The following is a 17,250-nucleotide window of genomic DNA, read 5'->3' as shown; positions in this document are numbered from 1 at the left end:
GGGTCCTGTTTCAGTCCTGGTTTAGTCTTGGTTCAGTCCATGGCATAGGCAGCGCAAAAGTTTGATATAATCTCGGGTTAACGGGCGGGTGCGGTGTTGTACTGTGCGGGTGCAGGTCTCAAAAAATGGGCCTGTGCAGGACTCTGCGCTGTAGGGCTCCATTACGGAATAAATGAGTCTTCGGCTTGTTACATTAAGAAGAATGAAAATAACAAAAGGACAACAGCAACAATAAGTTTCAAGAAGGATGCAAAAAGGATTGTAACTGTCCTGTCTGACAAAAGTGTAGAAAGTGTGTGGTGAGGGGTTTTACAGACTTAAAACAGATATAATAATTGTAAAATATAAAGTCGACTACTTTGCAGATTTCACCTATCACGGGTTATTTTTGGAACGTAACCCCTGTGATAAACGAGGGACCACAGTATATTGACAGAAACTCTAGAATTCCCTCACTGAGCTGCAGAGGCTGTACTAGCACTATGTCATGGTTCATGTTCTGTAGTAGTTGTTTTTGCTTATTTTGTTTTTGTCTTTTTCCTTTAGTATTGTGTGCCCTTTTATTTTGAAATGTTCCTGTCTGTTTGTAGTTTTTAGTTTTACTTCCTGTCTTGATTGTTTGCCCCGCCCTGATGTGTTTCACCTGTGTCTGTGTGCATTTATACCTGGTGTTCTCCTCTGGCTTTTCTTGGTCCATTGCATTTGTCATTGTCTGTGTCTTTGTCAGTGTCTTGTCCTGTCGTGGCAGTTTAATAGGGGTGTGCAAAAATATTGAAATATCGATATATCGTATCGCTTAATGTGATGATACAGTATTGATATCGTGGGCTGCTGTATCGATATATCACCAAGAGTATTTTTGGTATATTTTACTAAATTATTTTGTTACAGAGCTACAGTTTTGGTGTTTGTTGAGAGGAAGGAAACTTTTTTAATGCGACACATTTGACATTTTCACTGTTTTGAGGATTAAAATGTTTGTGTTTCATATGAACTTTGCACAAGATGTGGTTTAACAAAGACTTTTAGTATCACAGACATGATTTAGCCTTTATTTTTATTGATCTGTATCGAATCGATTTGAAATATATCGTATTGAATCGAAAGCTCACTGTATCGAGGTATGTGTCGTATCGGCAACTTCTTAATGATACCCAGCCCTACAGTTCAGTTTCAATTTTTTTTAAGTTTTTTTAATTTCTTTGTTTGTTATTAAAAAACTTTAAAGGGCCCTTCTCATGCAAAATCAACTTTTTAGAGCTTTCTACCTTCTAAGAGTGATGTGTGGGTATATGTCACCGAAGTGGTTTTTAGATTAATTCAACGTTTTTTTTAAGAATATTGCAGCGAATTTCTGCCACCCTCCCACGAGACTACGAACTAAAGCTGCTACAACGATGATGCAGCAGCTACATCTATGGCTACGTTCAGACTGCAGGGCTTAATGCTCAATTCAGACTTTTTTTGTGAAATCCGATGTTTTTGTGAGGTCGTTCACATTTCCAATTAAATGCGACTTGTATGTGACTCCAGTGTGAACAGTAAACGGCCCGAAAGTGTCCCACATGTGCACTGGAGACACGAAGACGTCAACCGCAGTGAGCGTGCTCTGTGTTTACTGAAGTTGTCCAAACATGGACGCAGCATCGAGCACCTGGAGATTTTAAAGTTCCTCTCGTACAGAACATAAACAACTTACTTGATTTAAGGAGGAGATTGAGAAGGAGAAGGACGAGGTTTTTGGCCGTTGTGTTTTGTGGGACAGCGGCAGCAACGTCCATTGAAAGGAACGTGTGGATGTGGAGACGTAGCTGAGATTGGTGAGTGGTGATGTGCTTCACTTCAGTGACATGGAGTTCATTAACAATTTTCTCCTACTTCAGCGCAGAATAGTGACGTTTGTGTCTTGTTGATAACGTGTAGGTGGATGAATGCACTTTGGCCGTTCACACTGGATATGTATCGGTTTCAGGAGCACATATCCAAGTGTCCTGGGTCGCTTTTGAAAAAATCTGATCTGTGTCATTCAGACTGTCATTAAAAGATCAGATACAGGTCACATGGGGCCAAAAAATCGGTTTTGGGTCACTTCAGGTTGCAGTCTGAACGCAGCCTATGACGCGTTTGACATATGACCCCCCTCCCCCGCTCCATCACCTCCGCGTCACATCGGCTGACAATTCCCACATGAACACCTAAACAAAGGTGAACAAAGAAAGTAGATTTCAGCACTTCTGTATCTCCGTAAAACAAAACCCATGGACACATTGAGGAGCAAAACTGAAATGTGAACATTAAACTAATTCAGAAATCCCATGCCTTTAAGGCTCTATGGAGCCACGTGATGGCATCTGACTCGCAAAGAACATGTTTATAGAGAGGGCTAAACTACAGGGTTGGCAGCTTGTACACAGACAAAAGACCCCAATGGGCACACAGAGAGGGCATCTGACGCACAGGGAGGGCATCTGACCCACAGGGAGGGTTCAGACTCAAAGAAGACATTATAATAGTTGAAGAAAGTCCAGTGAATCATTAGACCTACAGTGAAAGCAGTACTAATTTATTGTTGGCTCAGTTTTCGACTCGTGCCTTTTGGACAAGTCTGGACAGAGAGGAGAATACCAGAGCACACTGTGGTCAAACACACATGTACACACAGCTCCTCACTCAACAGGAGAGTACTACAAAAAAAAATATTATTAGTACATCCATAATCTTCCCACTGGTACAAAGAAAAAAGTACTTATGATAAATATTGACCTCCAAATATTACTGTTCCATCCATTCATGAATAGGTGAGTTAAATATAGTGATTAAATACCATGATAGTTCGGGTTACATAATAGTTGTGAGGAGCATATTGTTCCCACTTAAAAAAACAAATCTGAAGAGGTTTTAGATGTCTTGCATGCATTTTCGAGTCATTTAGCGATCTCTCCCGGGCCCTACTCGAACCCTCCTTACGGTTAGCAGTAAGGTTCTGTGCAATGCTCCGCACACAAGTCTACAATATACACAAAATATGCACAAAAATATGCAAAAACATGATACAAAACTGTACACAATAACTTGACAAACCTCAATGTTCAGGTTCAACTTATGTGAATTTACCTTTTGGATATTTCATGGGAAAGTGCCAGCTGAGTCGCGTCTGTGAATTCTTATCCGTACTGAAGAAAGTGTTACACCCTTATCATCAGAAGGCCCTGTAGTGAGAAGGTCCACTAGAAAATCATGACCTCTTCTTTTGGTTTGTCAGCAACATTTCTCTTGAACAATTGAATGTATATTTGATGAAAGCAACAGGGAATAATCCCTGGATATCAGGGAAGAATTAGTAAACTTTTGGATGTTTACCAATTAAAAATGGCTGCAACATCAACATTTTTAGAAATATTGACAGGAAAACACATAATCATGCATAACAGCATTAGCTAAGACCAGCATTACTTAATTTGTTGGTTTACAAACCCACCAATGCTATATTAAAAGAAAAATATTTAAAATAAAATTGAAATGAAGGTTGTAGAGCTTGAATTACTGAACATTTTGCAAGTTGTTGCCTGAAAATCAGACAATTATTAACCCTGTTACACTAAAGACAGACATTTCCACCCAAATCATTATTTCCTCAAACATTTTTGCTGTATTTTAAGGGTTTAATATATTTATTACTTTTAATATTTACTTTTTAAAACTTGAAATACAATTTCATTTTTAACAATATGTAACACTACCTGAACATGGATTTTCCCACTAGAGGACCTTCTGATGATAAGGCTGACCCCGAAGAAAGTGTAACCGTTTCATTTCATTTCATGATTGTAATTTTTGAAATCATAATGTTTCAATTCGTAGGCCTATTCTGATGGATGCTTCAGTTAGAATGCTTTTAATTTGTGTGTGATTTATCAAGGGTCCGGGCAGGTGCCGGTCTCCAAAAATAGACCCGTACAGAACTCTGGGTCGGGTCATGTTGGTCACGTGCAGTGATTACAATGGCCCAACATGCATCGCCGTGGGCCTCTTAGTACTGCAGTGATTCATTTTTGCGCTTATCGCGACAGCCCTAATTATAGCAAAAGGAACAACATTTCCATGGAAACAAACAGGAGGAGGCCAAAGCCAAATAAGAGTCAGTTTTGTGGAGATGCAAATGTGCTCAGAGTAAAGATGCATGCTTTTTGGTTGTTTTCATTACACTGAAAAATCTACAACATGAAATAACATGCATATATTTTAGTCATTTAGTCAGCTAAAACGTTGCATACTGTAGATTTAACTTTACTTTGTTTTTCACAGATTTCAGAAAACTGCTGACAAACTTAATAGCAACAAGTTAAGGCTGCCACATACTACAGAAGAATTTGCATGATTTGTGATTTGCTTCTTTCCACGTCCTAGAAGACGTGACCCGACTTTCTGTCTTTGTGTGTGATTTTGAAACCGCTGAGCTCCTCAAGTGTGTGGTGTCAGTGTGACTCTGAGCTGCTCTATCAGATTCTAACCACCAAACCACGGTAACAGCCCATAAAACAGAGCGTCAGGAGCAGTGTGCGCAAAGTGAGGCCCAAGATACAAACTCATCAAATAGCAAAAATAATTATTCCTCACCTCTTGTAAATTGTAAATTTTTTTATTTTTTTTAAACTGCAGTATCTCATTCATATTATCCAAAAAATTTGTCCTATGCAAATAATGACATCCAGTCCAAAAAAACGCTGTTAATCCAGTTGGAAGCGTTATTTAAAAGTAAAGAGGTGAGAGTAGGTCCTCACGTGTGTCTGTTTACATCCACACAGCGCGAGGATTGGAGTGAAGGTGCAGATTAGTGTCACTGACTCTACTTCCTGTGGACTTGATCACTAACCTTCTGTGCGTTAAAAATCTGAAGTATTGCACCACATTTCACAAATAATAACACAGTTTTGACTTCCATCTGAACTAGAAATGCAGTGCTTTTGATACTTTGAACACTTAAGAGTCTCAAAGCAAGTGGTTTTACAAACAGTTGACGTGAGGTGCACTCACAACTGTGTAGCCTGTAGTACGCAGACATATCCCGCTGCAGTCTTTGAGATCGGAGATTTAAAATCTCTTCAGATTCTCCTGGTGTCTCTGTGCATGCTTTTTGTCACGTTGTTTAAGACAAAAAAATTCCCGTAGTTTGTGACGGCCTTTAGACAATGGTTAGATAATGCTGATGTAATGTTGGTCAGACAAATCATTCTTAGTTTTGTTCTCACAATAAACATAATGATAAAATGTGATGATCACACCTGTACTTGTGTATGAGCAGAGTAATGAGAATGTAAACCACAGCAGACCTGTTCACAGCGCTGTGCAGTAGACACACTCCTGTCTTAGCCCTGCAGCCACACACTCTGCAGCGTGACTCACATTAACAGATCACTGACAGATTTACGCACCGCTTAAGTCTTTCCAGATCCTCCAGTCCCATTATCTACAGACCTTTTTAAAGAGGGGTATTTGACAAATTAACTGCCAACACAAAACATATTTAAATCACCATGTTACCTTTTATTGTTATCAAAATGCTGTATTTGCAGAAAACAACATATTAACATGTTTAATAAGTTTCACTTTCTTGTTCTCTGCACTAAGTCACTCCCCCTTCAGAGCGCAATCACAGCACAATCAGTGGTCATCCTGTTAATAAAACCACAGCAACTTGCATCAGGACACAGGATAAAGCTGGATTGGTGCATCCCTAAAATAACAGGTACAAAATACATTTGGATAATTGTTTACCGTATGAAATAAATGACACATTCTAATTTACATCTCTGATCTAGTATTGATATCGGGAGAGTATCAAAATTGTGTATTAAACAGAAAAAGCAGAATTGATACACCCCAATAAAAAATATTATTCTTATTATTATGCTATTTGATTATGCAACAGAATAATAATTATGATTGTTTTAGTCATCAAAGTATTCTGGCACAACTGTTCTAGAAAAAAGAAAATTTTAGAGGAAGTACATTATTGGGAATGTTTTGTGAGGGTATATTGTGAAACACTCAGTTTTGGTTCAGTTAAATCAGAACTATGCAGCAAAATGGACTTTTCAGAACTTTTCACCATCTTATTAGATTGTTTCCAGCTCACTGACCCTCTGAAGTTGTATTTGGAGTGATTCGTGTCTGAGTCATCTTTATTCTCCTGCATTCAAGATGTCACTGCTCAGATCTACCCTCGTTTTCGCCTCCACTGGTACTCTCACTGTCATGCACGCACTGCGTTTTCCATGTTAATTTCTGTCGATTAAGCAGCGTTGCATAGTCATTTTGGTACAACTGAAAAACAAAATGTTCTGCTCTAGTCTGATGTGCAGACATCCATAGGCGGGGCCCACAGCATACGGTCCTTTGTTGTCATGAGGTTTACGGTGATGTTTAAGTCGTTTAAGATCAATAATGAGATTTAAAATGTCCAGATTATAACAGAATGATCCACATGTGCCATAGATTAGACCTATAGAGCATAAACAAGAACAATAAGTCTGCTTTAAAATAATAGTTGCAGCCAGTCAAGTCAGAGGTGGGTAGCAGAACTTTTACTCCTACTTGAGTAAAGTTGTGTTTCCTCTTCCCAGTGTGAGTAAGTCTAAAGTGACGAAAGTTTTATGTGACAATAAGAAATGAACATTTGTGTTTCTTGCAGCTCCTTCAAATATGATTTAGCATTTCAAATGTTTGTTGCTTATTCTGATAAAATACCAGATTTTGTGCATTAATGTTTTGTCCTTCAAGTTACAATAAACTCAAAATATAAATCAAATGGTATGTCCCAAAATACTCTTTAAGTTACTTTTACTTTTCACTAATAATTTCTTGCCCCACGACTTTATAATTGTACTAGAGTAATATCATTTTAAAGTAACGTTACTCTTACTTGAGTACATTTTTGGCTCCTGTGCCCTCCTCTGGGTGCAGGACGCTCTGTAGTTTGAGAGGAGTCTTTGTGTGCTCTGGTCATGTGACACACAACACAACAGCCCTCTTCTGCTGCAGGACCACTCCACCACGGAGCTCAGGCAGGCCCGCAGCCACTCAGCAGGAAAACCATCACTGATACACTATTTATATCATCAATAACTACTTTAATAATCCTTCCGTCATCAAGAGACTATAAAACACATGACAATTTACAGAGTGGGTAACTATTTTTTGTTATAACATGTCTGAAGATGTTTAACTCTCTCAGGCTCAAATAAAATTTTAGTAAAAGGAAAAAAATCTGATATCTGGGGAAAATGATCATATGGGGAGGTAATATACAATCCTGACTTTTTGAGAGAGACCTTCACATGCAGTGTGTTCTGGGATGTTACACATTTGCAGCATTGGTCCGGTGTGGTAAATTAACACTGAAGACTGAAAATGATATGAACACTAACTTTATGTGTAAACCACTTTTCATAACAATGAAAACATAAAGCACAGTGTAACAGCTTTACAGTGGCAGAACAACATCACTTTTTCATTTCCAAAAAACTATTTTTATCCTTTGTAAACAAAAGTACTTTGCACTTCTGGCAGGCTGTTTGTGTGTAGTCGTTCTTGCACAGTCTGCATCGTCCATGTTTATCAGCATGGATGGGAGAAAAGGCTCCTGAGTAAAAAAGCTCATAAAATATGGATTTGGAGTAAGTAGGTAATTGGCATTTAGCTGTTGCAAATCTGAACGCCTGCCTGGAGAGGGTTGAAGTATCATGCATGCAGGTTTGAGTAATCCAGTGATCTCTGCTGGCCCTATTTAAACCTTCCTTATGGTTAGCTGTATGATTCTGTACAAGGCTCCGCCCACAAACCTACGTCACCCATGCTCCCACACGACAAATTTCCATAAATATACCAAATGTTACAAACCTGTACATGACAACACAGGCCCGTCGACAGAAATTTGGGAGCCCGGAACAGGAAGCCTCACATGGGCCCCGCTCTAATATAAATTAAAAGGAAGAGGGTCCAATTGTGGGCCCCTAAAACCCTGGGGCCCGAAACAAGAGAGCCATTTGTCCCTTCTTGTCTACTTCCCTGCTACAACCTGTGATGTGCGAGTTTCATTTGTGAGATGCATGCTGATTGTGCTGAGATAATGCTCTGAAGTGTGACTTATAATCAGTGTTGAGGACCAACGGATTACATGTACTGGCATTACGTAATCAGAATACAAATTATAGTAGTGATTGTCCTGTGTTCAGTTACAGTTACTGTTTCAATGAGAGGTAAACAGAATACAGTTACTTGGATTATACGGCTATATCCCTTTTTTAAATGTTTATTTCGGTACTTCTACTCATTGTCAGAAACCCAAACAGAACACGCGCAATAAGAGCAATGTAAGATACAGCGTCAGTCACACAGTGGACGAGGTCAAGGAGCCAGTAGAACAGAGCCAGCAGTGCACGGGCAAAAATGCATTTGTGTCTTTAAATACAAAGTGATGTCTGAATTTCAAAGAAAAGAGAGACGGGTGTGTGGTGGGCGTGGTATGCAGGGGGTACGCCGTCCACCCACTTCTCCCAATGCAAAATATAAAAACATAACAAATACAAAATCGCCTACAAGTTAAAAGTCAAACTGGAGCTACTGGCACTGGTGAAAACAACCTGCAGTACTGTTCTATAGTGATGTGCCACATGAGGGGACGTGCACGCAAACACCCACCTTCATCATCGTCATCAAACTGAGAACGCACGGACCATGTCTCCTTTTGTACTGCGCAGACACTGCCGTCCTCCCGTGCGCCGTGTATTTCTTGTGTACACTGCGTAGACCGCGCTTCATCCTGTGAGCCTCTAAATCAGAAATTAAACCAGAACTAAACCAAGTCTAAACCAGGACTAAACTTATATGATACCTAACAGTAGGTGGACATAATTTAAGGTGATCTCATATAGAAAGCATTTCTCTATCAATGATATTTTTAATATGGTTAACCCTCTCCAGGCAGGCGTTCAGATTTGCAACAGCCAAATGCCAATTACCTACTTACTCCAAATCCATATTTTATGAGCTTTTTTTACTCAGGAGCCTCTTTTTCCATCCATGCTGATAAACGTGGGCGATGCAGACTGTGCAAGAACGGCTACACACAAACGACCTGCCAGAAGTGCAAAGTACTTTTGTTGTTTACAAAGGATAAAAATTGTTTCTTGGAGAACCACATGAAAAAGTGATGTTGTTCTGCCACTGTAAAGCTCTTACACTGTGCTTTATGTTTTCATTGTTATGAAAAGTGGTTTACACATAAAGTTAGTGTTCATATCATTTTCAGTCTTCAGTGTTAATTTACCACCAGACCAATGCTGCAAATCTGTAACATCCCAGACACACTGGATGTGAAGGTCTCTCTCAAAAAAAAGTCAGGATTGTATATTACCTCCCCATATGATCATTTTCCCCAAATATCAGATTTTTTCCTGTTACAAAAAATGTATTTGAGCCTGAGAGGGTTAAGGAAAGACTGGGCCTTTTATTGTCTTTATCCAGACAAAACTTCTTATGTTACAATATTCTAGTCTTTGCTTCTCTACAGCAAACAAATGCCTGTTCATGGAGACTTGGGCCTAACAGACCATTTGAAGAGAACAAACAAGAATTTTCAGGATGTGGTTGCTACATTCATGTAGTTTTAAAAAGCATGACAATATCAAGTAATCCAAAAATCTGATTATGTTACTCACTAAGTTATTTAATAGATATATTTTTTTAATGGATACATTGTTTCCTAGTATTTTCCTCAGTATAAACAGTTTTCTGTTTCTGCATGTCCTCAAGCAGCTTCACTTGAGCTTTATCTGGATTAGATTTAGCCAAAATCTCCTAGTTGCAGCTCTAGAGTAAATATCACCTGTGGCTGTGCTTCAGATGGTATCACAACATTCTACAGGCCAGTCATATTCAATACAGATGTGGGGGCTAAAATTGAATAGATAGATACATTGATAGATAGAAAAACAGGTTTTTGAGTATCCCGGTTTCTTCACAGTGCAGTATCCCGGTTATTAGAAACCAGGATACTGTAGCTGGTATATTCCGATAGTAACCGGGACACTGTGACATGTAAACACAGTATCCTGGTGACTGCAACATAAAGTTGAGTGCGCATGCATCCAAAAAACACTTTTCAGTCTTTTCACCGCAACAGTAACGACATAAATAAAGTGACCAACATAAATAAAGAGACCAACATAAATAAAGTGACCAACATAAAGTAACCATACATGAGTGAAATGACTGTAAAATAAAGAGCTGTGCTAAACCTGCACATGTACAATCTGCACTTGTATGACCTTGCACGCGTATGATCACTGAAAAGCTAAAACATCTCCTACGGTATCAGCACAGAACAGACTCACCATCATTAGCACCTCTTCTGTCACAAAAAACCCCAAAAAAACACTTATATTCCACTGAGTCATGTCCTTTAGTTCGAGAGCTTTTTGAGTTTTTTCAGCGTTAAGAGTTTATGCAAATTAGCCATGCGGTCTTAAGTTTTGTTTCTGTAAAATGTAAACAAATGTGATCAAAACTGAATTATATGATCAAACCTGCTGATGTGTTTCTATTGTGGTTATGGTTTATATGTTGTAAAGTCGAGTTTATTTATGCAGAAGATTTTAATGAAGAATCTGTTTGGTTTAATCTATGCAGTGGATTGTGGGATATCTCATAGCTCCTCACCACTGGTTTAATCTCCCAAATGCTTATTTGATGGAGAGGGTATTAGAGCATTTCATCCAAATCGTGCTAAATCATGCCTGAAAATGTCTCACTTGAGGTTCAAGCACTGCAAGTAAATGGTCACATTTTTATAGAGCGCTTTTCCACCTTCCAGGCACTCAAAGCACTTTACAACAAGAAACCACTCACACACTCACACACCAGTGAACACAGACACTTGACACAATGTGAGCTAAGTGTTTTGCCCAAGGACATAACAACAGCCCGCTCAATCAAAGATGTTTAAGTCAAGAGTAAGATTCATACCACCAACCTTCTGATCAGTGGACAAACATTCTTACCAACTGAGCTACTGTCGCCCGTGTGGTTTATTATAATTTAAATGAGCTCTTTTGCAGCATTTTCAATTGGTTTTATTTACTCTATTTTCTGCACTAGAAGGTGCTTTGGATTATAAGGCGCACTGTCATTGAACGGTCTATTTTCCAACTTTTTTCACATATAAACGGCACCGGACTATAAGGCGCATTAAACGAAACACAACAGATAGATAAGTCAGTCAAATTTTGTTCAATTGTAATGCTTAAAAAAATAAATACTGTCTGAGATGCTAAATTGTTAGAGTATTCACAATAAGTCATAATTGTTCAAACAGTTGGGTGATTCCGGCGTCCACACGCCCACATCCCTCTCGTCATTATCCGAGTCAGTGTGGTTACTGTTCCCTGCAGTTCAGTGATGATTCTGGTCTTGGTGAAAGCTCGGACCACAGTTGATACTGATCCTTAGTCCAGGCGTCCACCATCCATTGGCAGATCGTGGTGTAAGTGGCTCGGCGCTGTCTCTGTCTTGGTGAATGTGTGTTCTCCTTCTCTCATCCACTGCTCCCACACACCTCACACTTTCACTTTATAATAGTCTTGAGTTTAAAGTGGGTGTTGTAAGTGTGTCTCTTGACAGGTGCATTTTGATATTAAAAGGAATCACAGTATGTATTACTCCGCGATGCTCCTGTCTACGGGAGTAGTAATGCTGCAAGTGGTGCGGCTTTGTACTTTACTAAAGTCGTACTAAGACGCCCCAATAAATTCATATATAAGGTGCTCTGGATTATAAGGCGTGCAGTCGTTTTTTGTTGAAATTAAAGACTTTTAAGTGCGCCCTATAGTGTGGAAAATACAGTATTATAAACTATTGTTGTGTTTCAGATGATTCACAACATTCTATAGGGAAATAATGTTACATACAAATGGGGGCAGCTAATATTGTTCAAATTAGTGTTGTCACAATATTAACATTACAGAGTCAGTTTCTATTCTAAAATATAGACAGTGTACTCGATACTGACTTTGATACCCAAATAATCTTTTTTAGACAATATTGTAATTTTAAACACAAAATAATTTTGTTAATAAATGTTGTTTATTACACTATGTGCTCTCATACTAGCTCTGATAAAACTCAAGATGGAACTGGTCAGGAAAGGTCACATTTTATCCCGTTATGTGATCTAGTTTAAGTATTGATTTGATTTTTTTCGATAACCTTAGTTGAAATTAGGGATGGGCATTCGATTACATTTTTTTAATCGATCGTCGGAAGAATTAACAATCGATTATCGATTAATCATTAACGTTTTTATATTAAAATGATCATCATTATTATTACTATCTGCACTACTAATCTGCATACATAAATTCAACTTTAAGACAAATAAACCGTAACCACTCTAGAGCCACATCAGCCCGTTTGACATTATAATGTGTTTAATTCAGTTTTGCACAACTCTCACAGAAATGAAACTTAAAACCGCATCGCTAATTTGCATAAACTCAGCGAAGATAAAACTCCAGCTCTTGTGTCGCTGATTCGGTTCAACTTCTGTCGGATTAAAAGACATGACTCAGTGGAATACAGGTTAGTGTGACCAGATTTGCGTTTGTCAAAACCAGGACACCGTACGGGGGGAGGGAGGTGGGAACTAGAGGTAAGATCTTAAGACCGAGCCCAAGCCCGACCCGACCCGAAATTTCGGGTCGGGTCGGGTCTAAAATGTCAATCATTACTTCGGGTCGGGTCGGGCTCGGGCTTCAAATAAATATATGTTTATAAAATGTATGCTAAAACGATGTGAGGATACTAAACTAAGGAATACTTGTTATAAAATAAATAATATGGATAAAACAGAGAAGTAATGTAATGTAATTGCTATTTAACTACTAAACAGGATCCGCAGAGCCAGAGCTCTGCGCACCATGAACGCCCTCTTAATTTAATCATCTTCCCCTCCGCAAGTCTGCATCTATTTTGACCTGGTATCCCCAATATGGAGGAGCAAGAAGTTAAACTAAAGGCAGGAGAACTGAAAAGACAAACACGCACCGGTAAGAGTGAGGTGTGGAAAAGCTTCAAATTGATTGTTGAAAATGCTACAGAAACTTGCGTTGTCTTCGCTGAATGTGGCGCTTTGCTTCATACGAGAGCAAAAAGAGTCACAAATAAAATATGACATTTCGGGTTTGCTTCGGGCTCGGGCCTGCAAATCAAGTTAATTGGTCGGGCTCGGGCCGGGTCGGGTTTTAATACCCGCGGGCCGGGTCGGGTCGGGCTGGATTTTTTAGGCCCGATCTCACCTCTAGTGGGAACTGACTCATTGACTTTGAGCAACTCTCACCTGGCAAAACTTTTTCCCACTGGACACTGAAACATATGTGCTGCTTTATACACTGTGCACATGGACTCACACCGACCGGAACAGAAAGCGTGGAATTTCTTGTACAAGTCATTGTTAAATACGCATTTGTGCTTCGGTACGTTGCAGGCGGACCAAATGTTTATGTTTGTTCGCTTCTTCTGAGTGCAGAGAGCTACATGTACGGACCTCCGTTTGGTCACGCTACGCACAGCAACCTGCATTCGGTTTGTCGATTAAAATTAACGTAATCGATGAAATTCTTAATGATCAATTATCGATTAATCGACTAATCATGCCGATCCCTAGTTGAAATGCATTTTTTTTTATAATACAGAGCGTTCTAGAGTCTAATCAGTTACGACAGAGGTAGATACTGTTACATTTACTTGTAGCGCGCCTTGAAATATGATTAATTTGTCTCGTTTTTGTGTCTGAGGAGAGAGAAATGCAATGTAATATGTAAATGATATGTGACCTGTGAGCTCTGAAAACAAAAGTCTGATCGGACAGTTGTACCGTGCTGCTTAAGATGCAGATGAGGGTGTGAAGACCAGACTTATATCACTCTAGTATCACTCTAAGTCTGTCCTTTGAAGATACCATATTTTGTGCATCATTTATTTCTTCCAATTACATTAACTCTAAATTATAAATGTTACTCTACTTCAGTAGTTTTCCCAAATACCTAATATAACAACTAACTAATGGTTGTACAGTGTCAATAAATACGACAGCACTTTGTAGTTTGACTAGTGTGGTCATGATACAAACATTTCTAACTCAATACTAAGGAATAGACTCTATACTCAATATCGATTCTCATACTACAATGGCAATAGAATGTGATTTTCAACATTAAATCATAGTACTTTCGTTTCTATTCCCATGTGGTCTTATTTGTGTGTAATCCCTCAGTGGTACAGTAGGTTCATAGTGTCTATGTGCTCTTATACTAGTTCAGATACAGACCAAGATCATTTTATAGATACTCAGGAAAGCTTCATTTCTGTACTACACAATGCCTGTGTTCCTTGGTAGCCGAGAAGAAGTAGAACTGGGTCCAGTAAAAATGATGACGCATTGAATACAGCGTAAAACAAAGAGGCTGGATCCATTGTGCATCTGCAAAGAATGGGAAACCCGTATACTATCAACCACAGCGGGAAGGTACGGATGAGAGCAGGAATATTGCAAAGATGAACGCTGTATTGATCAAATAAAACCAGAAACAAAAGCAACAGCAATCAAGAAAAATGACAGCTACTCAACTGTCTCCTTCCCCCTGGCCCAGATGAGAGCGCACCCTTTAACACTTCCACGTCCACGCACACACACACCCACACACACACACCCACGCTCACGTGACCCCACCACCTTTCTACTCCAGGACACACACACATGCACACTGTGCCCAGGTCATGTCTTCTATAAGTACTCTTACTTGAGTAATATATTGTACAGTGACAGTACTCTTACTTGAGTAATATATTGTACAGTGACAGTACTCTTACTTGAGTAATATATTGTACAGTGACAGTACTCTTACTTGAGTAATATATTGTACAGTGACAGTACTCTTACTTGAGTAATATATTGTACAGGGATGTAAAAATAACCGAAATATCGTGATATCGTATCGTCAAAAGTCTCACAATATTGTGGACTGTCACAATATATCAAATCACAAGTTTCTTTGCTTAAATGCATGGTTTTATATATAGGGAACTACATATCCCATGATTCATTTCAATGCAGACAACATGAAGATATGTTTTTTACTTGAATTCTTGGGATTATAATGGTAATAATTCACACCAAAATCTTGTCAAGGTACTGCAAAAGCAAAAAAGTGTTCTATCTACAATTATATCAGCCTTTTCAAAATCTTGCAATAAATATCGTACCATGAGATGCATATCGTGATAATATCGAACGGAGAGGTTTGGATATCGTTACATTTACTATTGCTCAATATAACAGTACTCTCACTTGAGTAAAAGTTGTGGTTACTCGTCCCACTGTGAGTAAATCCACAAGTGACAAACGTTTTTCTTACACTAATACTAACTGATGTTACTCTTTAAGTCACTCTACTTAGTAATTTCTCACACCACAACTGTGTACCTATGTAACACTATTGTGAAGTAAAGTTTTCGGTTATCCACCTCTGTCAATTATTACAGATCAATAGATTTACATATTTCCATAAAGCGTGTAACTATTAAGTGTAAGAAGGAAACAAGAACCAGGTCTAAACAGCCAAGTTGATTTGAGTATTTTTCAGAGAAGTTTCCAGACACTATACTTGTACTTCTACTTGAGTAATATATTGTACATTGCGATACTCTTACCTGAATACAATTTTGGTTACTCTTTTCTGTTGACAATAGATTTAAGCATTTCTGTTTCTTGCATCACTCCTTCAGATTTGATTCAAGTTTCCTCGCTTTTATGTTTGCCCTTTGAAAATATCAGTTTGTGCATGATTTAATGTTTTGTTCTCACACTTATTAACTTTAATTATAAATCAGATGTTACGTCCATACGCTTATTCTTACTCTAACTTTCTCCAAATACCTGAACCTTGTACTTTAAATTTAGATATTTTGAAGTACTTTCCTCAAAACTTACTAATTTTTGTCTCCTCTACCAATTTCTGCTTGTAGCCACGTATTTAATCACTTCTACATACAGCTTTGACAGTGAGTAGTTTGCAACTTTTTTCCAGCTGCCTGCATACTTTCCATGTACCGTGCGTAATCCTAACCAAGCACCCACCTTCCCAAACTTCTGATGCTGGACGTACAGCTGTCCCTCCTTTACGTGGGCGTCCATTCGGCGCAGTGTCTCGCAGGAAGAGGCGCTGGCTTGAACTTGTCTTAAGAAAAAAAACTTTTTAAAAATCCCAAATATAACGGGCTTCTTACTTCTTTCCCCTGCGCCCCGTTTGGCGACTGCGCTATCCAAACATCGCGATATCCAAACGGCGGTGGAAAACGAAGCGAAACATGGCGTTAAAACTTCAGCCAGTAAAGTTTGATGGAGTTGAAGCCAGTTGTCCCGTTACAGGGCTGGCTATCGCGTGCGTAAAGTTACCAAACGACGCGCGCCTTCAAATTAAATAGCGTTTCTTGCAATGCGTCGCTCTCTTTAACAATTCACGAACGGCTTTGGAATCAAAAAGAAAATAAAACGCTGCTGTAGTGAGAAGAATGTGATGCTGAAAGCTCCGGTGTCGCAGCAGCAGTGTCCGCGCGCGTTTCCTCTTCCGTTTCTCTCCGCCTCCACGCGCAGATCCTCTTGTGTAACTTCTCCTTTTGCTTCGGAGCGATCGAAACTTCGTCCACAACACGCGCTCACGTTACGGTCAAATGAACCGTGCTGTTTGTTTGCAGAGCTGTGGGAAACGCGACTGCAACGTATATATGTGCACTCGACTCAAGTGAAGTGATGCACGCTCTTCAAACTGTGCTGTCAGGCGTTCTTACCGTGTTATAACGCGGTACCGTGCGCCCTCTGCTGGTCTTTTTCTTTATTGGCATTGACAGTGAAGAAAATTCTAACTAGGAACAAACTAGGAACTTGTTTCAGCGTTATGGTGAAGCATAAATAAATAATATAAATAATGGGTAGCACTTTATAATAACTCCTCCTTATTAAGCATTATTTAACACACTTGTTAATCATTAGTAAGCAGTTACCTCTTAATTACTTCTCATCAGTTAATCATTTATAGATGTATATGCAGTGTTGGGGAGTAACAGATTACATGTACCGGAGTTATGTAATCAGAGTACAAATTATGAGTAACTGTATTCAGTTACAGTTACTGTTTC

The 17,250-nt window shown here is 39.0% G+C and overlaps 1 protein-coding gene across 1 annotated transcript in view; it reads right to left on the bottom strand.

Annotated features, from left to right (window-relative positions):
• The window catches only part of dok1b (docking protein 1b), a 37,786-nt gene extending 20,948 nt beyond the window's left edge, over positions 1-16,838 (bottom strand). The window contains exon 1 of the mRNA XM_055156467.1: positions 16,193-16,838. Coding sequence (XP_055012442.1) covers positions 16,193-16,249 — 57 coding nt within the window. The 5' untranslated portion in view covers positions 16,250-16,838. The remainder of the gene's footprint in view (positions 1-16,192) is intronic.
• Positions 16,839-17,250: the final 412 nt, after the last annotated feature.

The sequence above is a fragment of the Boleophthalmus pectinirostris genome, unplaced genomic scaffold, assembly GCF_026225935.1.
Source record: "Boleophthalmus pectinirostris isolate CB_2022bp ecotype Guang Dong unplaced genomic scaffold, ASM2622593v1 HiC_scaffold_20, whole genome shotgun sequence".
In the NCBI taxonomy this organism is placed as follows: Eukaryota; Metazoa; Chordata; class Actinopteri; order Gobiiformes; family Gobiidae; genus Boleophthalmus; species Boleophthalmus pectinirostris.
Note: the sequence above shows the minus strand (reverse complement) of the source record. Positions and strands in the feature narration are given on the sequence as shown.